At 35.7% G+C, this 20,903-nt stretch overlaps 1 protein-coding gene across 1 annotated transcript in view; it reads left to right on the top strand.

The window, feature by feature from the left end:
* Nucleotides 1–507: 507 nt before the first annotated feature.
* The window catches only part of LOC136040995 (probable isocitrate dehydrogenase [NAD] subunit alpha, mitochondrial), a 33,571-nt gene continuing 13,175 nt past the window's right edge, over nucleotides 508–20,903 (top strand). The window contains exons 1-5 of the mRNA XM_065725491.1: nucleotides 508–587; nucleotides 8,035–8,154; nucleotides 10,102–10,274; nucleotides 11,948–12,211; nucleotides 17,753–17,864. Coding sequence (XP_065581563.1) covers nucleotides 570–587; nucleotides 8,035–8,154; nucleotides 10,102–10,274; nucleotides 11,948–12,211; nucleotides 17,753–17,864 — 687 coding nt within the window. The 5' untranslated portion in view covers nucleotides 508–569. The remainder of the gene's footprint in view (nucleotides 588–8,034; nucleotides 8,155–10,101; nucleotides 10,275–11,947; nucleotides 12,212–17,752; nucleotides 17,865–20,903) is intronic.

Raw genomic sequence — 20,903 nt, 5'->3', positions numbered from 1 at the left:
AAATCTTTATCAAAGTTTTTACAACACAATCCTGAAATATCATTTCGACAGCCTAAAGAAGTTAAGATTTTAAATTTCCCCTCCTTGTTTGTTACGAAATGAAGATTTTTGCCTCTCAGTTGGCTTTTGTGGTCAAACGGACATATTCCCTTGATAAACCTAAATTTAATTAAATACTTTTTGCCAGTAAGTATTTGATTGGCAGACCGCACAAAGTAACTAAAACCTTTTTTCAGGCTTGTTTGCAAAAAGAAACAGTCTTAATATTTAAAAACGTATTAAAAACCAAACTATTAAAACCCAATTATAAAAAAATAACTTTCATCCCAAACCAGAGCAACCGGACCCAACCACAAATCCACCACTATGTTAGGGGGTGCGCGCACCTCCCGAGCCCCCCTCCCCCTGGATCCGCTACTGAAAACAAATGCGTTAACTGTATGTTAATTGAAAATCTGTAATCATATAAATTTCTTCAAGAAGCAAAATGCAAACCATTTTGGCTGTTCAAATTTCAGAGCGACAACACTGTCTAGAGGGAGAAAAGATTAATTATAAAATAGCAAAAAATGGCCCTCAGAAAATTGGTATAGCCTAATTCTCTCTTTATTATTTACCGACACTCGCTTGAATAAAATAAGTTTGATTTCCTGGTTGTGAAATGACCTTTTAGTTTATGGTTAGAGGCCTCAAGCTGAGGCCCACTCCCATGGGGAGAGTTGGATGAAAAGTTGAAGGGCTTCTTGCTAACTTGGCATGTAGCTAAGTTCATTTAGATGAATGAAGCTTATATCTAGGAATGAATTTGGGACCTAGAATATGTTCTGGGAGAGGTCAATTTATACTTTTTCATATCTAGCTTGGAGAAAAGTGAATACAATAGGCTACTTGATGCCTTTTTGGTAGCCTAGGCTTTAGGGTAAATGATCTCTGTTTGGGAAAGACCACTTTTCTTATGCATTCCAGAAAAATAGAAATAGGTTTTTGGTCCACCCCTATTTCACTACAGCATGAGGGTAGTTTCAAGAGCCTCACCTTCTTTGTGAGATTTTTATCAATAGTTTGTCAGCAGAAATTAAAAATGTGGTCTTTGTTTTCACTAGCAAATGAAAAGAAAACCCATATTTAATATTTGTGGTCTAGCCTATAGAATAAATTTCAACTAGGCTAATAAAAGTTACATTTTAAGAATCAGAAGAAAATCAGCAATAGCCTATGTGGACAAAACTGAAAGGATATATAGGCTAGGCTACATCAAAATAGGAAAATTAGGGGATACACCTATGTGGCTAATTTGAGAGTGTATAGGCTATATATACAAATCTTTAAATTAGCCTAGTTCAGCAACTTTTCAATATCTTTGAAAGTAGTTAGGTTAGAAAAATGAAACTTTCAGGAATAGGTCTATGGACTAAAGTATGTCATGGAAAAGTATTTTGAAGTACCTATCTCCATTCCTTCTCCCTCTAGAGGGTAGTGACTTTTGATGACCTTTAAATATTTTCTGTGTAAAAGTGAAACCTTGCAATACAGATCTTCTACTTAAATGAAGTGCAAGAAAACTGTTTTCAGCTTCACAACTTTGCTCAATCCCAATTTATGAGCTTTCAAACATCTGCAAACATTTCCTAAATTTAGCTAGAACTCAGACATGGCTTAAAATTCTACTCAAATAACAAAAATTGCATTTCAGAACTAAAACCAGAGAAACCAAAACTGACAACTTAAAATTAAGGGAAAACATTGATTTGTCAAAATTTCAGTAGGTATAGACCTTTAGAAAGTTTCAACATTTCTTATTGATAAGTAGAAACTCAGGTCACCTTGAAATAGATCAGAGTATTACATCCTTCCCTTTTTCCAAACCAGCAACCTGGAACAAAACAGTAAACCTTATCACATTTTAATACAACATAATTCTTCCAAGAGAAAGTGCTCAGTATGCTCCTCTGGCTTAACTATTATTTATAAACACTTCACTTTACATTACACTGTTCTTTCAGGGAGGGTACCACTCTTGCTCCTTCAATTCACTTTGGAGGTTGATTTACTTTATAGGTTGAGCTTTTGGACTGGCTTCACTGAGCAACTGGTATAGGTTATGTAGGGGGCAATTTGGTGTTCTGTTGGGATCAAGCAACTGATGGTTGACATAGGTACTGGCAAGTGAAATACTAGGCTGGGATTATGACTTAGTAGCTAAGGATAGGATGTGCTGTTTTGTGGGATGAGGTAAGAGCTATTCCAGGTGGAATTAGCAGTGCTGTTGATGTCACTTTATATGGGGTAGTCTCAGAGCTGGTGGCATAGTATCTTTATGTGGCACCTGTTTCTTCTGTAGATTGCCCCTTCATCAATCTCAACTATGTAGGATCTTGGATTCTTATCAGCTCTTTTGACAATATCAGTTTCCATAGTCTACCATGAATTTGTGTCTGAAAATTTATATTAGAATAGGAAATATCACTAACTGCATTATCTCCAAATTTCTCTTAGTCAAATGGATTAGCAGAAAAGTATGTACAGACAGCCAAGGATATATTTAGCAAAACCAATATGGCTGGAAACAACTTTGAGTTAGCACTGCTAGAATAAAGGAACACCTCTGTTGATGGATTAGCCTCCCCATCCCAGTTGCTAATGAGCAGAAACCTGAGAGCAATAGTTCCATTCACAAAAGAACTGCTTGTACCAAAGATCATCTACCACAATCCACAGTTCAAAGAAATCAGATTAAACATCATCAGAAAACAGATTAAGTCATGCCAGATCAAGTATCATGACCAACACTCAACAGAACTAAAGCCAATACAAATTGGAAAACCAGTCAAGAGTGATGATGTGAATTTTGGACCATTGCCAGTAATGAGCACATGGGGGATCCCATGATGTGCTAAGTGTCTCTTCAGGCAGTGTATGACTTGATATGTGTATGTATTGCATCACAATCTGTTGATTTCAAAGAAACAATTGTAATAGTCAACAGTAATGAGTTAATATTCTCTGTTTTGTAGAAGATGTTACACTTTTTTTTCCCATGGCAAGTGAGGGATGTCACATGGCATCAAGGGTTCTTTCTGGTTTGAATTTTGGTATCTGGTGCATGCATAGCAGTGTCTGATATACTCTTTGATGTCTTTTGTCATTCATGGCCATTAAGTGACTGAGTGAGCTCACTGCTTAGTCTTTTCAATGCCCAAATATGCTGCATGTATGCAGTTGAGGATTTCCTAGCTGGAGTTCTTGGGTATAACTAGGCAATCTCCTTTTAGTATGATATTGTCTATGATTGTTAGGTCATGTCTGACATTCCAGAATGAGCTGATGATTTTTGAGAGGTTTCTTCTGGCTTCCAGACAACTCCTTTGAATTGCCTTAGTGAGCACAATCATTTGAGTGTCTGCTGTTGTCTCTTATTTGAGCTTTTTGAGTCTGCTGTTGCTGATTGGTAGGAGCAACATCACTGAGTGTACTTATGATTCAACCTTCTTTTGTATTGCTATATCCTCAGGAAGATACAGGCACAACAGGGGATCAGCAACAGGGATTTCTTTGACTTGGCAGAATGTTACTGTGAAGTTGTATGGCTGGGTTTTCAGTGAAGTTTTGGTGAAGACTTTGACATTGGTCAATCCAGGACTACTTCAAGAGGCTTGTGATCAGATACCACCCTGAATTCCTGGCCATAGAGGTATTGATGATAGTGGATGCATCCAAATAGGATGGTATAAGGTTCTTTTTCTAATTGCAAATGGTTCTGTTTAGTGCACATGATGTGAAAGAAACTGGTTTCTCATTTTAAATAAGAGTGGCTCCAAGGCTAAACTTCAAAGCATCAACTTGTAGCTCTATGTTCCTTGCCATTGGATCAAACAATGCAAGGGAACTGCAGATGGATTCATTGATGTTGGTAAAGGCTGTGTCATGTTGGTGCTCCCACTAAGGCTGTTGTTGTTTTGCTAGATCATGTGGTGGAAGTTTAGTTATGACAGGTTGGGGATATACCATTCAAGGTAGTCCATCATTCCTAGAAAAGTTTGGAGTTCATCTTTGGTAGATAGGGGCCTCATTCCTTTTAGTGAACTGACCTTTTGTGGATCTGGGTGGTATGTATGTCATTTTCTGATATTATGTATCTGAAGTATGGTATGCTTTTGCATCCAAACACACATCTCTGGGTTGAACTTGATAGTTTTTTTTGTGTGCTGTGGACATTGGCATCATTCTCTTTTATGGTTCTTTCTGATAAAATGGTGTCATCAACTATGACAGAGAACCCTTTGATACCCTCAAATTTATGTTCCAATATGCCTCTGGAATTTGTCCTATGCTGAGATTAGACTGAATGGCATGTGTTTGAACTTGTATCAACCATGAGGTGTGTTGAATGTTGTTAATTGAGATGAGTCCTCATCAAGGATGAGAGACCAGTATCCATGGCAGGCATCCAATTTTGTGAAGAACTTAGGAATTGAATGTTTTAATGTTGCTTCATCAAATGTGGGTATTGGGTGGTGGGGCTTTAGCCTTATTCAAGTCATGTGGGTCAATGCATACCCAGATGCTTTTGTCAGGTTTTTCAACCACAATTGCTGCATTCACCCAGTTTGTGGGGTAAGAGACTTTTTTGATGACACTAAGTTTTTCCATTCTACCTAGTTCCTCCATGAATCTGTTCTGGAAGGCTATTGAAATGCACCTGGCTGGTATAGCCTTTGGTTCAGCTCCTTCTTTGAGAATAATATGACACTCTCCTTCAAGATGTCCAATTCCTTGGAAAACGTTTTGGAATTCCTCTATGAAAGGGGTTGACTTTGGGATTGTGTTGTCAACTGTCAGTATCAGCTTGATTATTTTCAGTTTTCTGCTTGTTTCAAAGCCTAGGATTAGTATGGGGACATCTTTTACTACAAAGAAGGGTTTGTGTTTCATTGCATCCATTGGTGTATGCACACATGAGGCTCCAGACACCAGTAGTTGGGATTCTCTGTCGTCCAAAACTGGTAAGGATTTGTAGTGTCTTGCTGATTTTTGGCCTTGGTTTGATTGAGTTGAAAAGTTTTTCTGGTATAATATGTTTGATTTTAAAAATAATGCTGATTTGCCCATTGATCATAAGCTTTATATATGGCTAATTATCACCCAGCTCCATGTTTATGATGTCAATAATAAACTCATCATTGTTGATGTTTTGTGGGTCATAGGGATGCTGTTGCTGGTTTATTGTGTTTGCTGTCCTTTTACTACCTTTGAACAGAGTTGGTGGCGCATCTGCGGGGTGGGTTGATTTATGTGTAGAAATTTTTTCTAGGACCTTGAAGACATCTAGAGGCAGTATTACAGGAATATCAGCAACATCAAGACAAAGAGTTCTTGTTTCAGCTCTCAGGTTAGATCTTCAAATTTCTGAGAACCACTTATTTTGATCATTTGCAGTGACATGTCTTCCCTCTCTCATCTTTATGTGGAAAGTTGTGGAGCATTGAGGGCTTGTTAATTCTTGAATTGTCTTATGAAATGTATGGGAGTCTGAGTTAGTTATTTTGGATAGCTTTTCACCATAGGCCTTTTCTGCTTTATTACATTTGTTCACAACAATTCTTCATTTTCTTCCAGTGCTCTCAGTTTCCTGACTTATGCAATCTGTTTTGCTTTCTGATAAGTTTCTTGATCTTAGATGTGACCCATGGTTTGTCAGTAGAAGGTTGTTTTACAAGTTTCTCTGGAAAAAAAGAATTGTAGGCATTGGTCATTTCAGACTTGAAAAGCTCTATCATCTGATTGACATCAGATAGTCTATACAAGTGAGCCCAGTTTTTGCCTATGCACCATCTAGAAAACCCTCTTTTTCCTTCTGCTGTGAGAGGCCAACGTATAATAGTCTCTTTCTTAGCTGTTGGTTTTGTATCCGTAGGATTCCACAGTATTGAAAAATGGGTACTCTTGCCTAGGCTTTAATTCAGGGGGATGGTAAAACTCTCCCACATCTGTGAAAATAAGATTGATAGTTGATTTCTCCATAGTAGGTACTCTTACCACCTGTTTGAGATCAAGAGATTGACTGATCCAGTGCCTGTCAAGATCATTGAAATTGCCTAGTAGCACTATGCCACTATTTATATTAGTTTGTTGGATTTGGTTGGTGGATGTATGGAGGTGAACTTGTAGCTGCAGATGGGCTACATTCTGCTTGGAGCAGGATGAACCTTTGCATCAAAACAAGATTGATTTTGAGTTATGAAGTTTTGTCAAGAGGACAATATTGGGGTAATTCCATGGCAGGAGGCATGCTCCCACTCACCATAGAAGAAACAGCAAAATGATGTGCTGGCTTAATCTGGGTGTGTCAATAACTGCAAGGTTTGCTACGCAATTGTATGGTAGGGGTTTCATGAAACAAAGGACTTTCACCGACGATCAAAGGTTCATTGTTGTCTGAAGACTGCATTGAAGAAGTAGATACAGTAATGCAGCCTTGATTGTGCTGCCTTTGGCTGTTTAGAGTTCTGACTGTTGTGGCTTTTGGTGTGTTAGTTGCTTCTTTGAATTGATGACATTGCCACTTCCCCAATAATTTTTTTATTTTATAACACTAAGACCTGGGTGTTGAGTGCAGGTGGTCATGTCCCCTCTAAGGAACTGCTTGGGAGGGGCCAACTCTCTAAGAAGCTTAGGATTCTGTTCTGAAATGATTAAACACATTATTTTTGCCAACATGGTTGAGCCCCTCATGAGAAACCAAAACTTTTCTATGATGACACCTTGTTTGAACCAAAATCATAGCCTACAAGGAATTTTAATTTGTATGATTGGAGGTACAAATTGAGTGCTTGGTTCCTCTAACACCACCCTCACTTCTAGCTTTTCATCAAAAGGCAGAAAGGGTGCTGATGAGTCATTATAATGATGATTTTTAGAGGCACAACCCTTCTTTGACATTTGCTTTGAGGTTCTCCAGTCTGTTTGAAATTCACAGGAAATTTGCCTTGAGGCAAATGGACCTAGGGGACATATTTTCAAATATGTACACAACTTCCATGCTTGTATGTAACTTCGAAAAAATAGTGCTGAAATCTGCTTGAAATTTGGCAAGAAGGTATGTGCAGGAAAGCAAACTGTGTCTTAAGACATTTTACATCATTGATTCCTATGGTCCAGCAACTAGCTTACAAAATTTTATAGTTCAGGGGCTGCTACTCTAACACAGTGACTTATTAGCAATTATTATAAAACATTTTAATTTTCCTGGGGTGGAGTCACATACTTTTGTTAAGTGTCCGTTTTTGGCTTGTGATATGTATATCAGGAAAGAGAAATATATCTTTATATCTATTGTAGAGGTTGACTTTTAGTCAAAGATCTTTTTTTTGATAGATTTTTGAAAAGATAGTTTTGTCTAATATTCTTTTTGTCCATTAACACCTTCTCATGCAAAAGTGCCTTAAAATTTTGATTTTTGCAAGCTAGCTAGCTAAGTTTACTTTGATTTCGTTTGAAGTTCACAATCAGTAGAAAGCTGTCAGCCCACAATGTCTGTGCTTTGGCAAGAATTTGCTTTACTAAAAAGGTCAGTCATAGTAGCAACTGCTGTGGGCTTTAGGGGTGCCTCTCTCTCTGCTTGCTCTGGATGACAACTCAAGCCCTTTGTTGGTCCCTCCTCTGCTTGGGTGATGTTTGAGCCTATGGCTCTGCAAATACATCATTATTTTGCTTTGGTGTTAACTTCTTGTGGTTTCTGCTCATTTTGCTTACTACAGTTGGCAGCTTATGCCTTAAAATATCAAGGGGCTTTCTGTATTATTTTTTATTTCTTGTTAATTTTATTTTGGGATTCGTGTAGTTTCCACACTCGGGACTCCAAGAATGTTCTCCAGAGAATATATGTTTCTAGATAGTTTAGCAGTTAATTCAGTGTTCATTCACACACTCACCTGATTTTACTTATATGATGTACATAGTTTCTTGTTTATAGTATTAGTAATGTTTTGTGTGTGTACTGTATGTTTGTTATAAATGATGATCATTTTTTTACAGGTTGGTAAACAGTTAATTAGAAGTTTTTCCAGTGATAGTAAATTAGTTACATTAATACCAGGTGATGGCATTGGTCCAGAAATTTCATCAGCAGTACAGAAAATATTTTCTGCTGCACAGGTCTGTATTCATAAACATTTTTAATTACAAATGTAGTTCTAAGAATTCAATTATTTTATTGGGTGCTTTATAAGACTGAGGAAGGTCTGTTAAATTTCAGGTAAGGATAGTGTTAGGTGCTTGTTTACCGGTCATGTATTAAACAATAAGCTGTGTTAAAAATAATGTCAGTTTCACTTTCTAGAAAGCTGAAGGTAGTAAAAGGAAGGTAAAAATGGCTAAGCCACATTTTACAAATGAAGGATGACAAATTGCTAGAGATTGTGCTTTTTTGGCTATTGTTCTGGGACCAAATGGAAAGCAGATTGTCCCCAATGGGATAAGAGATAAGGAGGAAGGTATTAAAAGAAATTAGAAATTTTTAGGAGGGAACAAAGAGTAAAGCTTTGAATAGATTGGGGTGGAGAACAAGCGTGCTCAGCTGCGTTTGCCTCAGACAGTTTAAGGTGGCAGTGAGCTGTATACAGTAGTAGTTGCAGTTATTTTATTAGGACAAAAAATGACAATCTATGGGACTCTCACAGCAAGCTGAAGACAATACAAAATGAAAAGGATGAGAATAATTAAGGAAGGGGGAAAATGCTGAGGAAGTGCAAATGATAGCATGTAAAGTGCAGCATGGTATATTATGCAATAGCAAAGTCTCTATCTACCTTTTCCCTTCAAAAACCAGACTTAGAAAGCCAAAGTTAAGAGCTGTTCCTTAGAAATAAATTCATTGAAGCCATTGACAATACAAATGGGAAATCAGCAAATGAGCATGATAAATTTTATATTTGGGTGATGTTCTTCATTTATTCAAATCTTCATCTATTTCATTCATCTATTCATCTATTTCTATTCAAATCTTCATCTTACATAAAAAAAATCTTCATCTATTTTAAATCGATAACATTAGCTGTTAATTATGTATTTGATTTTTTCTTTTTGGAAAAGACTGAGACTTACCATTCTGGGTTTAAGATGACAGCAATATGCTAAAGTGTAATATTTATGGGCTCAATAAACCCATCTCATGCTAAATAAGAAATTTTCTTTGTAACACAATGTGGTACAATGTGGTACAGTGTGGTCAAGTATCAGTCCCCTCTTCAAAATGATGTTTTGGGGATGAAGAGCCCCCAGCCTCCAACCCCCGATTTTTGTGCCAATGGAAAGGTAGACTTTTAGTAATTGAGGGCTTTTTGTCGTGAGCTGGAAAGGGAAGCCGGCTTACCTTTCTTTAGTTTATTTTCATTATTTGAAATTAGCATAAAGCTACCTGACTATTATTGGCAAGAAGTGAAGAATTGGCTAGACTTGGACAACAAATCCTGAACGCTAGTGGAAAGTCGTTATGGCTAGGGATATTTGGCGCTAAATTCAAATTATTACGCTCACAAATATAATAAAACTTCCAATTTTGACCTTTTTTTCTTTATTTTGTCATGTATTTCATGAGGAAATAATTTTTTTTTAATCTTGCAACATTATGACTAAGACCATTAACGCTTCTGGTTTATCGATAGAAATTTATCATGATAATTGAAGCCTGGTCAGTTTTTGAATAACTTGAATTTTCTCTCATTATTTGTGACTAGAAGGCTTCATTTTCTCTATCCTTTCTGACAGGTCAGCTTCAATTTTCTGTTTTATTTTTTTGTTTTTTTTGCAAATGCTGCTTTTTTGCTGTTTAGACAGCAAAGGGTGCTTTTTTGGCTTGTCCCGAAAACTCCCCTTAAATCTGCAAGGTTTTAATCCCTTCTAATCTTTTCAATTTGGGTTTTGAGCATTGCTTGTTAGCCTCCTACTGATTCAATAAGTGCTTCTACTGTTTTAGTTTCTCCAAAATTTAACGCAATTTTTAGGGGCGCAAATCAGTGCAAACTTCCACATTTACTGGTATTTATCTTCTGATATAGATAGGTTTGAGACTAATGATTTTATATATTTTTGTTTTTCGTTCAGGTACCAATATCATGGGAGACCGTAGATGTCACACCAGTACGAGGTCCAGACGGCCAAATGGGCATACCCCAAGAAGCTATTGACTCAGTAAATAGGAATACAGTTGGTCTCAAGGGACCACTAATGACACCAGTAGGAAAAGGCCATAGGTCCCTTAATTTGGCTCTTAGGAAGTGAGTTGGTGGATTTTGCCATACTTATTTTATAGTTATTCTCCTCTTTATGTACTGTATTCTCTTATTATTAGCGGGAATTTTTATTATATTTATTTTTATTTCTTGATACTTATAGTCTTTACCTGTTGATGCTTCTCACATTAATATTGTTGAATTATATTTTTTCAGCTGACAGATCTATTAAATATTTTTATCCTCTCGAGTATTCAAGCGGTGCTCCAAAAAATGAAGAAAATTTGCTAGATGTTTTTTTTTAGAGAAATAGCCTATGGACTGTTTTGGGTACCTGACTGACCGACCGTATCTCAAACAGTAGGCTCTGCGAAAAGTGTTGTTCAATCCTGCTTTCTAGGGCTATAATGAGAGAAAGGCTGAGATGGCTAGGACATGTTCAGTGGATGAAGGATGATAGATTGCTTAAGATCATCCTTGTCAAACAACCGTCTAGGCCAACGAAAAGCAGGTCGCCCCTTAATGGAGTGGTAGAAGGTTGTCAGTAAAGATTTAAGGGACATTGAAACTTCTTGGGAGGATGAAAAGAGGGAGATTTTGAATAGACTGGGATGTAGGAGGAGCGTGCGTTGCTGTGTTTGCCTCAGGTGCAGTGATTTGCTAGTATTAGTAGTAGTAGTATTCAAGCTTTCAAATAGAATTCCAGGAAGAGTAAGGGAAAAGGATTCATATACCCAGAAAAGGGTAACTCATGGTTTAAATATTTTTGAACACGAGAGAATTGGGTGTGCTTTTTTTGATCCATGGCGATTCAGGATGGTTGAAGGAGATATTCAATCCATCACTATATTCCTGTATGTATCTATTTATTCTTAGCAACAGTAGTTTTTATTTTTATTTATCTTTTTTAATACACGTTTAATATGACTTACTGCGTTAGCGCAAATCACAACAATGTTGATGTAGGGAGTAAGATTTGTTTTCATTTTTGAAAATGAAGATACAAAAAGGTATATTTGTACACGTTGGGAGCATTTTCGTTTGATTTGCTCAGAATTCATGCATCATTCTACAGAAGATATCAAAATCTAATAGGAATATTTTTGTTTATTAAAAACGAAGAACAAAAAGATATATATCAAGTCATTTTGGGAGGGAGACGTTTTTTGCCTTTTGAGGAAATTACCGATAAAGGTTTTGAAATTAATTCATAAATGAACATACCCAAAATCTCAAGATATAACAAAAATATTCAATTTTTTATTTAGATATGACAACAAGTATATACATTTTTTTTTTTTGAGGGGGCACATTTAGTTTTCTTAATTTTTTCATGAAAATATAAAAAAGACGCCGTGGAAAATATGGGATGGGGGGAGGGCATTTGGCCCCTTTACATGCAGTTAAATGATGCCCTAATTCACTATCCCATGTTTGCTCTATCAAGATTTTCTTTACACTTCATAGTGATATTCCTGAATGATATTTTTTCATTTAGGTAACTGCTATATTTTTATATAGTTTTATTATATTTTATGTGATATTTAGCTATATATCTTTCTATAATTTTATTTTTCTTCATTTTAATTAATATTTTATTTATATATTTATATTATATTATACTTTTATATATCCTGTAGTTTTTATATTTCGTATGTTATATTGAAATTATCATATTCTCTTTAATATATTATGTTATTTAAGTTTACTATTTTCAGGGAATTTAATCTATATGCTAATGTTCGGCCATGTCGATCAATAGAAGGCTATAAGACACTCTACGATGATGTGGATGTTGTGACGATTAGAGAAAATACTGAAGGTGAATATTCTGGAATTGAACATGAAATTGTAGATGGCGTTGTCCAAAGTATCAAGCTGATCACAGAACCAGCTTCAAAACGAGTGGCCGAATTTGCGTTCAAATATGCTAAAGCTAATGGGAGGGAAAAGGTCACGGCTGTTCATAAAGCCAATATTATGTAAGTTTTCTGTTAAAAAAATTTGAGTGGAGCCAAGCCCCTCCCCCTTCAGGTTATGATTTATTCAAGTTACATGTACTTTACAATTTGAAGGGAACAACCTTGAAGGATGTGTTGAAAGATTCTGTCTTGAAAAGATTTGTCAACTTTTACATATTCAACTTTTGTTTTTTCACAAAAATCAAAATTAAAATCCTAAGTTAATTTTACCACACAAAAAAAACAACAAAAAAACAGTAGCTTTTTTTATTATAGACAATAAACCTTAAAATTACAAGCATCAATATGCAGCAATAAGGAAAGAAAAACATGACTCTAAATTGATTTCATGACTCTTTAAAATGAATCTCTTAAGTTTCAGCGCTTTTATGAGTAATTCCAAATTTAACCAGTAGGCTCTGTTTCTACTATGTGAGTACACAATCTAACTAACTATATATAATTATATAATCTAACTATAAAAGGATTTCAGATCTAGATGAGAATTTGCTGCTTAGTAACTTGCTTGGAATTATTTCTCAGTTGCAGCATATCACAGTGTCCTATAAGTTGTGCTTGTGAGCAGTTGTAGTTTGAAGCAACTACATTGGATGGATATGATCGAACATTTTGTGGTTTGAGTTGCTATAAGTGGACAACTAGACCCCTCTGATTAATCGGAGGTTTGCTTCATATATTAACTCTGGCTGCTCCCTAGTTCCAACTGTACAGATATTTTGAGAAAATATAGGATAATCTAAAAAAGAGGGGGTAATTTAATGAAACAAAATGGGAATTTTGTTGGGAAAGCTTGGAATTTGGAGAAGGACGCAGTCTTGGTATTTCCCCTGGTGCCATTTACGTTTCTGATCTAATAATATTATAGTTTTAAGAATCATAAAGTATAAAACTTAAAAAAAACTTTGAATTTGGTCACAGTCTGGCCACAGCCTGTGAGTAATGCTGATTAAGCAGAACAGGGCTGAATGGTCAATTTTCATCAAAGAGCCGATTGTATTGTATTTTTTTTTCTTTGCTTCTTTTTTTTTCAAAAAAAAAAGTTGTCCCGAAATTTTGTTAAATGCTGTCCATCTTTAAGTATTTATGTTTTTAATTTCGTTTCTTTGAAATAAAAAAAAATTATAGAGAAACAGTTTGGTCTGAAGTATTTATTGCTTTATTCAAAGATTTAATTTGAATGATCTATTAAATCTTAAAGAGCTTGTTTCACCCTCCAGTCACCCTCCTGTTTAGTCCCTCCAGTTTGGTTTCTTTAGTGTATATTTTAGAATTTTCATAGTCTTTGTCCATTCTTAAGCTTTATAATAGTTTACAAAATTCCACGTTTCCACTTTGAATAGTTTGGCTGCAAATTGAGAGAACAGAAAGAGAAAAACTTGAGCGTAAACAGCATTTTTTTGGGAGGGGGGGGGATAATCAAAAAATAAATTTCAAACAAGTAATTACGCCTCATTCTCTTTTATCTCAAAGCTCATTCTTTACAAGATGCTGTTTAAGGGTGTTATTGTGAACTGGCTAGAAAGCTAAGCTAGCCTAGATTTTCGTCTGAAATTTGTGACTAGCAGAAAACTGCTAGGTTTATATTTGAGCGAAGACAAGAATTGACTAGACTTGGAAAGCAAATCGAGCTACTGAAAAGTGTTTTGGGTTTGTGATTTCTAGTGCCAAATTCAAATTACAGCAATCATGGCTGTAAAACAACTTTGAATTAAAGCAACACGATGTTACAACAACAATGCTATTTACAGATCACATACCCTTCGTGGAGACAAGTGGCATGTATTTGTTTTCGGATTTTTTCGAAAACCTCGGATAATCACAACTTAGTCCTCATTATTAACGTCAGTTTATAGAGATAGGTTGATAATGACAATGAAGCGTGGTCAGTTCTCAAGTAACTTACTTTTGTTGTGAACTTCCTTCAATAACTAAACTTCATAAAATTGAACATGACTATAAAACCTTTTATTTCAAAGGTAAATTTCAACAGTTTCCACCAGATTATGGGCCGGGTTTGCTAACTAGCATGTAAAGCATTTCTGGTTATATCATGGAAATGAATTTCATGGCCAATCTAAACACAAATAATAAACCACTTACTTTTAATAATGTATATAGATTAAATATATATATAATAAGTTATACTCATTCTATAAATTGATAGTGACATTTAAAAATGCTTCTATAATAATATAAAAAGGCTGGAGCAATAGCCTAAATAAAAAAAGCCGAAAACAAAAATGAACATTTACAATAACAAAACAACAATAAAACATGACAAACTAACATTATAACTCTGCATGACAAATTATCTGCATGACAAATTATCATGACAAATTAACATGATACAACGGAAAAGACAATATTTACAGAAGGTACCTACATACTGAATCATACCCGAAAACTGGCACTCTTAAGCTACAACAAAATAGTATAAAAGGAAGGAAAAAAGAATAACATTAAAAATGCTCAAAATAAAAAGAAAATTACATACATCGTTCAACTCACAACCCACACTTCAAATCAAATATTAACCTTAATATTAATAAACACTAGCACCGGCAATCATGATTCCATATTAATTAATAATTATCAATTAGATATAGTTTTAACTTATTTTTTCAAGGTTATATAGAAGATTTTGAATCCACGTAACTTTCATAAATGTTCCAAAACTTTGATATCGAATTTTTGGAGAAAATCTAGATCCTTCTGTAAGAATTCTAGAGCAATGCAGTTTTCTTGAATGTCCTCTTAAACTCTACCTATTCTGAAAAAAAGAAATTAGCGAAATTTAATAGAATAAAGAGCAAATGGTTATAAATCTTTTATTTGTCTAAGGGGATTCGATACCATAAAGAATCAGCCTCTCGTCCATAATAAACTTCTTCAGTTTGTGTTGCCAAACTATTTAGAATTGATCGGGTGCCCATAACTTATAGAGCTTGGATAAGCAATCCGAATAAACGGCAGAAAACTAAAAACTGATATCAAGTTTCCCTAAAATCTTGAAGAGACCTTGTAACTTCTCTTGTTTTGTGCTGGAGATAGATATATCTAATTTTAGTGAAATTTATATCATTAAAAAGCATAAACTTTGGATCCAACGGACCTAAATTTTCTTTTTAATATTCAGGAAACGCTTGTCTCCCTGAAAATGTTCTAGCACACCTGCTAGGAAAATGTCCTAAATCATTTCAAAGAAATGTCATATTATCAATTTAACACCTCTTCAAATTGTCTGTGGTGCAGCCCGTTTTGATTGAAAACTTTGCTTACAGAATTCAATTGTCTTTTTAATCAAATTCTCAATACGTTTCAATGGTAAGTAGTCCCGTTGGAGAATTTGTTAATGGACCTTTGTCTTTGAGACAGTCAGCCGACGTTGAGGCTCACAAAATAATATTTGAGGTATCGATTTATGTTAAGTCTAAAAAGGACACAATGAAGACAAGGGCATCATGAACTGACAATGCTGTCAAAAATGTATAAAGACTCTTTTTAGGGCATTTACCTGGGAGTGCCGATGGGGGAGGAAGGACTAATTTGAATATGCAAAGGGTACAATAAATCAAAGAAGAACACTAAACCACTCTCGACTTGATGTTTTCTTTTTATGTTTGTCACGGATGTTTGAAACCGAAATTGCTGGGCCTTCGATGCTATGTTTATTAATCAATCAATCAATTTATTAATTAATCAAAGTGAGTTACTTGTCAATAGTTATATTTGGGTCAAATATTTGGCAAAATAGAAAAAGATAGAATTGTATTTTACATTGGACTCGGACTGAAAAAAATGAAAAATGAACCAAGCCATGAACCTGTTTTTGGTCATTTTCTGAATCAGAGAGTACTTCCGAACCCATAGAAAAAGGATTTTATTTTCAAGAGGAAAAGTAGAGTCCCATTTCTTACCGAAGAGTTTTCAACTTCTGTAAACAACCCGTGTACAGCAAGTATACCAGCCAATTGCTGCATTTGGAAAGCAGATTTTGGATATGGAAAAGATGGAGATGAAGGATATGGAAACGATACTTACCGCATTCGATGAATTTTACCAGAATCTACAAAATTGGGCTTGTGGATCGCAGCCAAGTACATGGCACTAGTCACTATACCCATGGATCTTAACCAAGGGTCTTCCATTATGTCTATAATGTCATGTTGAGCAAATATTTGGCAAAATAGCAAAATGTAAGTTTTTGCTTTATCGTTTTTAGTGAATGTCTTCACGGAGGCATAACATTCAGGGTGTGAGGTGGCAGGATGACAGTTTCGTAAAAACTGTAGAGGGTAAGTCAGCTGAGACGATGCTTCTTGGAAGCATAGGAGGCAGATTAACGACGAGAAATGTAGATGATCACAATACTGTGAGTTTGATGCTGATAGGGAGACTTAGGTATAAGATACGGCTAACCCTCGTAATAGCGGAGGTGCTGTTACGGAGGTAACGGAGGGCCATGGTTAGTTACCCGTAATCGTTATCGCAATTAAAAAGAAAACTGCTGAATTCTAGTACTGGCTTAGTAGTGAACGTTTCTATTAAATTATAGAAAAGGGTTAAATCCTAAAACTTTGTGCTCTACCCTTCCGCCTCCCTTAAGCTCTAACAAGTTGTAACAGTTTGAAAATTGTTAATTAAATATTGAATAAATTGTAATCCTTATTAAATCAACTGTGGTTTTTTTCGAAACTATTTGTTTTTTATCCTTTGTTGTCTCTAATCCCCCCAAGTTAATATTTTGTAAAAATAAGGGTCATATTTAAGTCAGGCAGTGCAATTTTTTTTTGGTATATTAAATGCAATGCTAGAACGTTTTCAAAATTGTGATCTCCCTTTATTTTTTAATGTCGCTTTATTGCCCCTTAATCTATTTTAATTTATCTTAGCCCCTTAATTTATTATTTCAATGTCCTTTTATGCCTTTTCCCACCACAGAAGATACATGACAATGGATCGTTGTCCATTCGGGTCGATAAAGACCCTATTATAGATAATAAAATGAAGAGCAAATTTGCATTGAATTGAAATAAAACTTAATTTTGCTAATCCACAGTACCCAGGTTTGTGGAAACTGTTTTATTCCTATTTCTAGGGCAAAAATCACCGCTTCCAAACTTATATCTTACATATCCTGTCTCCTTGCTTTTCCCTGTTATGACAAGTTTTGGTGAAAATTTGGTGAAAAATTTGGACATTTCGCTTACTCTTTTAGACGAATGTCTGATGGTATATATTTACGGTGTTGCCGAGAAGGCGCTGAAAAATTTCCAGATAAAAAATCTGAAGAGAAGTATTTGGATACTGTCCGAATACTTCTATACCCGAGGTTTTTGGAGACCCCCTACATTTTACCCAAATTTCTGCGGCCAAAATTTCCGCGTCAATATGTCTCGCACATGCTGTCTCCTTACTTTTCCCTTTTATGACAAATTTTGGTGAAAATTAGCACAAACGTTCACCACCTGATTGGTGGCGTGATTAGATTTCCATTGATTACATTTTTGAGATTTTGCTCAAAATTTTATGCTCTTTTAGGCGAATGTCTGATGGTCTGTTTTTGCGATGCTGCCGAGAAGCGGCTGAAAAATATCCAGATATAAAATTCGAAGAGAAGTATTTGGATACTGTCTGCTTAAATATGGTTCAGGTAGGTTTAGTTGTTTTTAAGCAATTTGCTTGTTTCTTTCCATTTTTGTCAAATTGGTGTTTTTTGGCTTTATGAAGCAACTGTTGACGAGGAATAAGCGCCAAAGATAATGGCAAACCCACAAGGGGGGACTGGGACGGAATCGCGACGGCAGCCATTATTGTGCTGCGAGAGCAACACTTTTTTTTTCTCTTAGTCTGCCGATTTCATCTTTTTGCTAAACATGGTTAAGGTCTCACATCCGTGGGTTTTTACGTAAAATTTAGGCCTTAACGTCGTAACTTCGGCAATGAGGGGGGGGGGGAATTAATGCCAGGTTTTTCTTCTCACTCAATTGGACTGTCTGTCTTGGCTTTTTCTACAATTAGCCATGACTTGATGCCCACAACTGTTCCATTTTAATTCAAATTAAAATCCATCTTTATTAAAATGGAATACTTGTGGGCATCAAGTCATGGCTCCATAAGATAATCCTCTTCTGTCATTCTGAATTGCAACAAGAGCTGATAAGAAAGAGGTATACGCCGTTTAGTGACTCATGTATTTTTTTATATCGCTCTGTGGTCGCTCTGAAGGATGAGGTTAATGGGGATAAAGGGTACATAGTCTAAACCAACTTTTTATGCTGTGTTCAGTGGTATAAATTAAATTCAAGTGTTCCGAGCGAATTCAAAATTATTCCAAATCAAATCATTTAATGGCGTGTCTCATTTTTACGTGATAAGAAAGGAGACACAGGTCAGGCCCCATGTTATAGCTCCATAAGATAATCCTCTTCTGTCATTCTGAATTGCAACAAGAGCTGATAAGAAAGAGGTATACGCCGTTTAGTGACTCATGTATTTTTTTATATCGCTCTGTGGTCGCTCTGAAGGATGAGGTTAATGGGGATAAAGGGGACATAGTCTAAACCAACTTTTTATGCTGTGTTCAGTGGTATAAATTAAATTCAAGTGTTCCGAGCGAATTCAAAATTATTCCAAATCAAATCATTTAATGGCGTGTCTCATTTTTACGTGATAAGAAAGGAGACACAGGTCAGGCCCCATGTTATAGCTCCATAAGATAATCCTCTTCTGTCATTCTGAATTGCAACAAGAGCTGATAAGAAAGAGGTATACGCCGTTTAGTGACTCATGTATTTTTTTATATCGCTCTGTGGTCGCTCTGAAGGATGAGGCTAATGGGGATAAAGGGGACATATTCTAAACCAACTTTTTATGCTGTGTTCAGTGGTATAAATTAAATTCAAGTGTTCTGAGCGAATTCAAAATTATTCCAAATCAAATCATTTAATGGCGTGTCTCATTTTTACGTGATAAGAAAGGAGACACAGGTCAGGCCCCATGTTATAGCTCCATAAGATAATCCTCTTCTGTCATTCTGAATTGCAACAAGAGCTGATAAGAAAAAGGTATACGCCGTTTAGTGACTCATGTATTTTTTTATATCGCTCTGTGGTCGCTCTGAAGGATGAGGTTAATGGGGATAAAGGGGACATATTCTAAACCAACTTTTTATGCTGTGTTCAGTCGTATAAATTAAATTCAAGTGTACTGAGCGAATTCAAAATTATTCCAAATCAAATCATTTAATGGCGTATCTCATTTTTACGTGACAAAAAAGGAGACACAGGCCAGGCCCCATGCTCCATAAGATAATCCTCTTCTGTCATTCTGAATTGCAACAAGAGCTGATAAGAAAGAGGTATACGCCGTTTAGTGACTCATGTATTTTTTTATATCGCTCTGTGGTCGCTCTGAAGGATGAGGTTAATGGGGATAAAGGGGACATATTCTAAACCAACTTTTTATGCTGTGTTCAGTCGTATAAATTAAATTCAAGTGTACTGAGCGAATTCAAAATTATTCCAAATCAAATCATTTAATGGCGTATCTCATTTTTACGTGACAAAAAAGGAGACACAGGCCAGGCCCCATGCTCCATAAGATAATCCTCTTCTGTCATTCTGAATTGCAACAAAAGCTGATAAGAAAGAGGTATACGCCGTTTAGTGACTCATGTATTTTTTTATATCTTCATAACAGTACAAGATAAAATAATTCTGACTGCACCATTCAATTCCTTGTGCTCAGTTTACGCATTACACATACATAACTCATTTTTGACCAAAATGGCGTAGTTGTCACAGCCGAATATGTGAAGTAATGCTGTCTTCGTTCCGTGGAGCCACGTTTCTGCTTCGGACTTGAAAACCTCCATTGTAAAAGCCAGGTACCAGTTTCAAATCGAAGCTGGATTAAATTTCAAAGTTCTTAAGATGTATGATGGTTGCCTGGTCCCATCGGCAAAAAAAATGAAGCTTTCAATTTGTTCCTTTCTGGGTAGTAATAACCTGGGTAGAGATTCGACACGAAGAAAGAAAATCAACTTTTGAAACCAAGACAGATAAATTTTTTTGATGCTGATGTGTAATCTTTCTTGACCTGATGAAAGTATGTGACATCGATTTTTCATACAAAAATTTGTTCCCGCGTTGCATCATTTTAAAAACTTAAAGGGTTTGAAAACTTCAGTGTTGTAGTACACATTAGAAAAGAAAATCTGGTTTAAATTACAGGCCCAGGGGGAGGGGACTTAAAAGTAACAATTGGCAGGTATGCCTTGGTCATCTTCACAATGAGGGGCTGGTATCTTCTACTAGTTAGTATATCAATTATTTGCTTTCGATGCATTTGGAGGTATGAATTTTTCTGTTTCATGTCTGCAACGGAGAGGGATATGCGTGTAAGAATAAGGTGTTAGAATAGGATCATCTTCTTGGTTAATTTTCGTTGGTGGCTATTTTCTGAGGGTTTTATTTTCCGGAGGGGGGGGGGGTTGTAAATGCCGGCCACCAATATTTTTAGATGCGTCAAACGAGGCATGCTCAATGCCGATAAATACAAGAAAAGAACAGAACTAGAAAACGGGAGAAAAAAAGAAAAAAAAACTAGAAACTTCCGCATGTTAGTTAAACTTTTATTTGACCAAAGAAATTGGGAAAACATAATTCAAAGATAAGTGAGGGAGGTTTAA

The sequence above is a fragment of the Artemia franciscana genome, chromosome 21 (assembly GCF_032884065.1).
Source record: "Artemia franciscana chromosome 21, ASM3288406v1, whole genome shotgun sequence".
NCBI lineage: Eukaryota > Metazoa > Arthropoda > Branchiopoda > Anostraca > Artemiidae > Artemia > Artemia franciscana.
The sequence above is the reverse complement of the archived record's forward strand: the minus strand, read 5'-3'. Positions and strand labels throughout refer to the sequence as shown.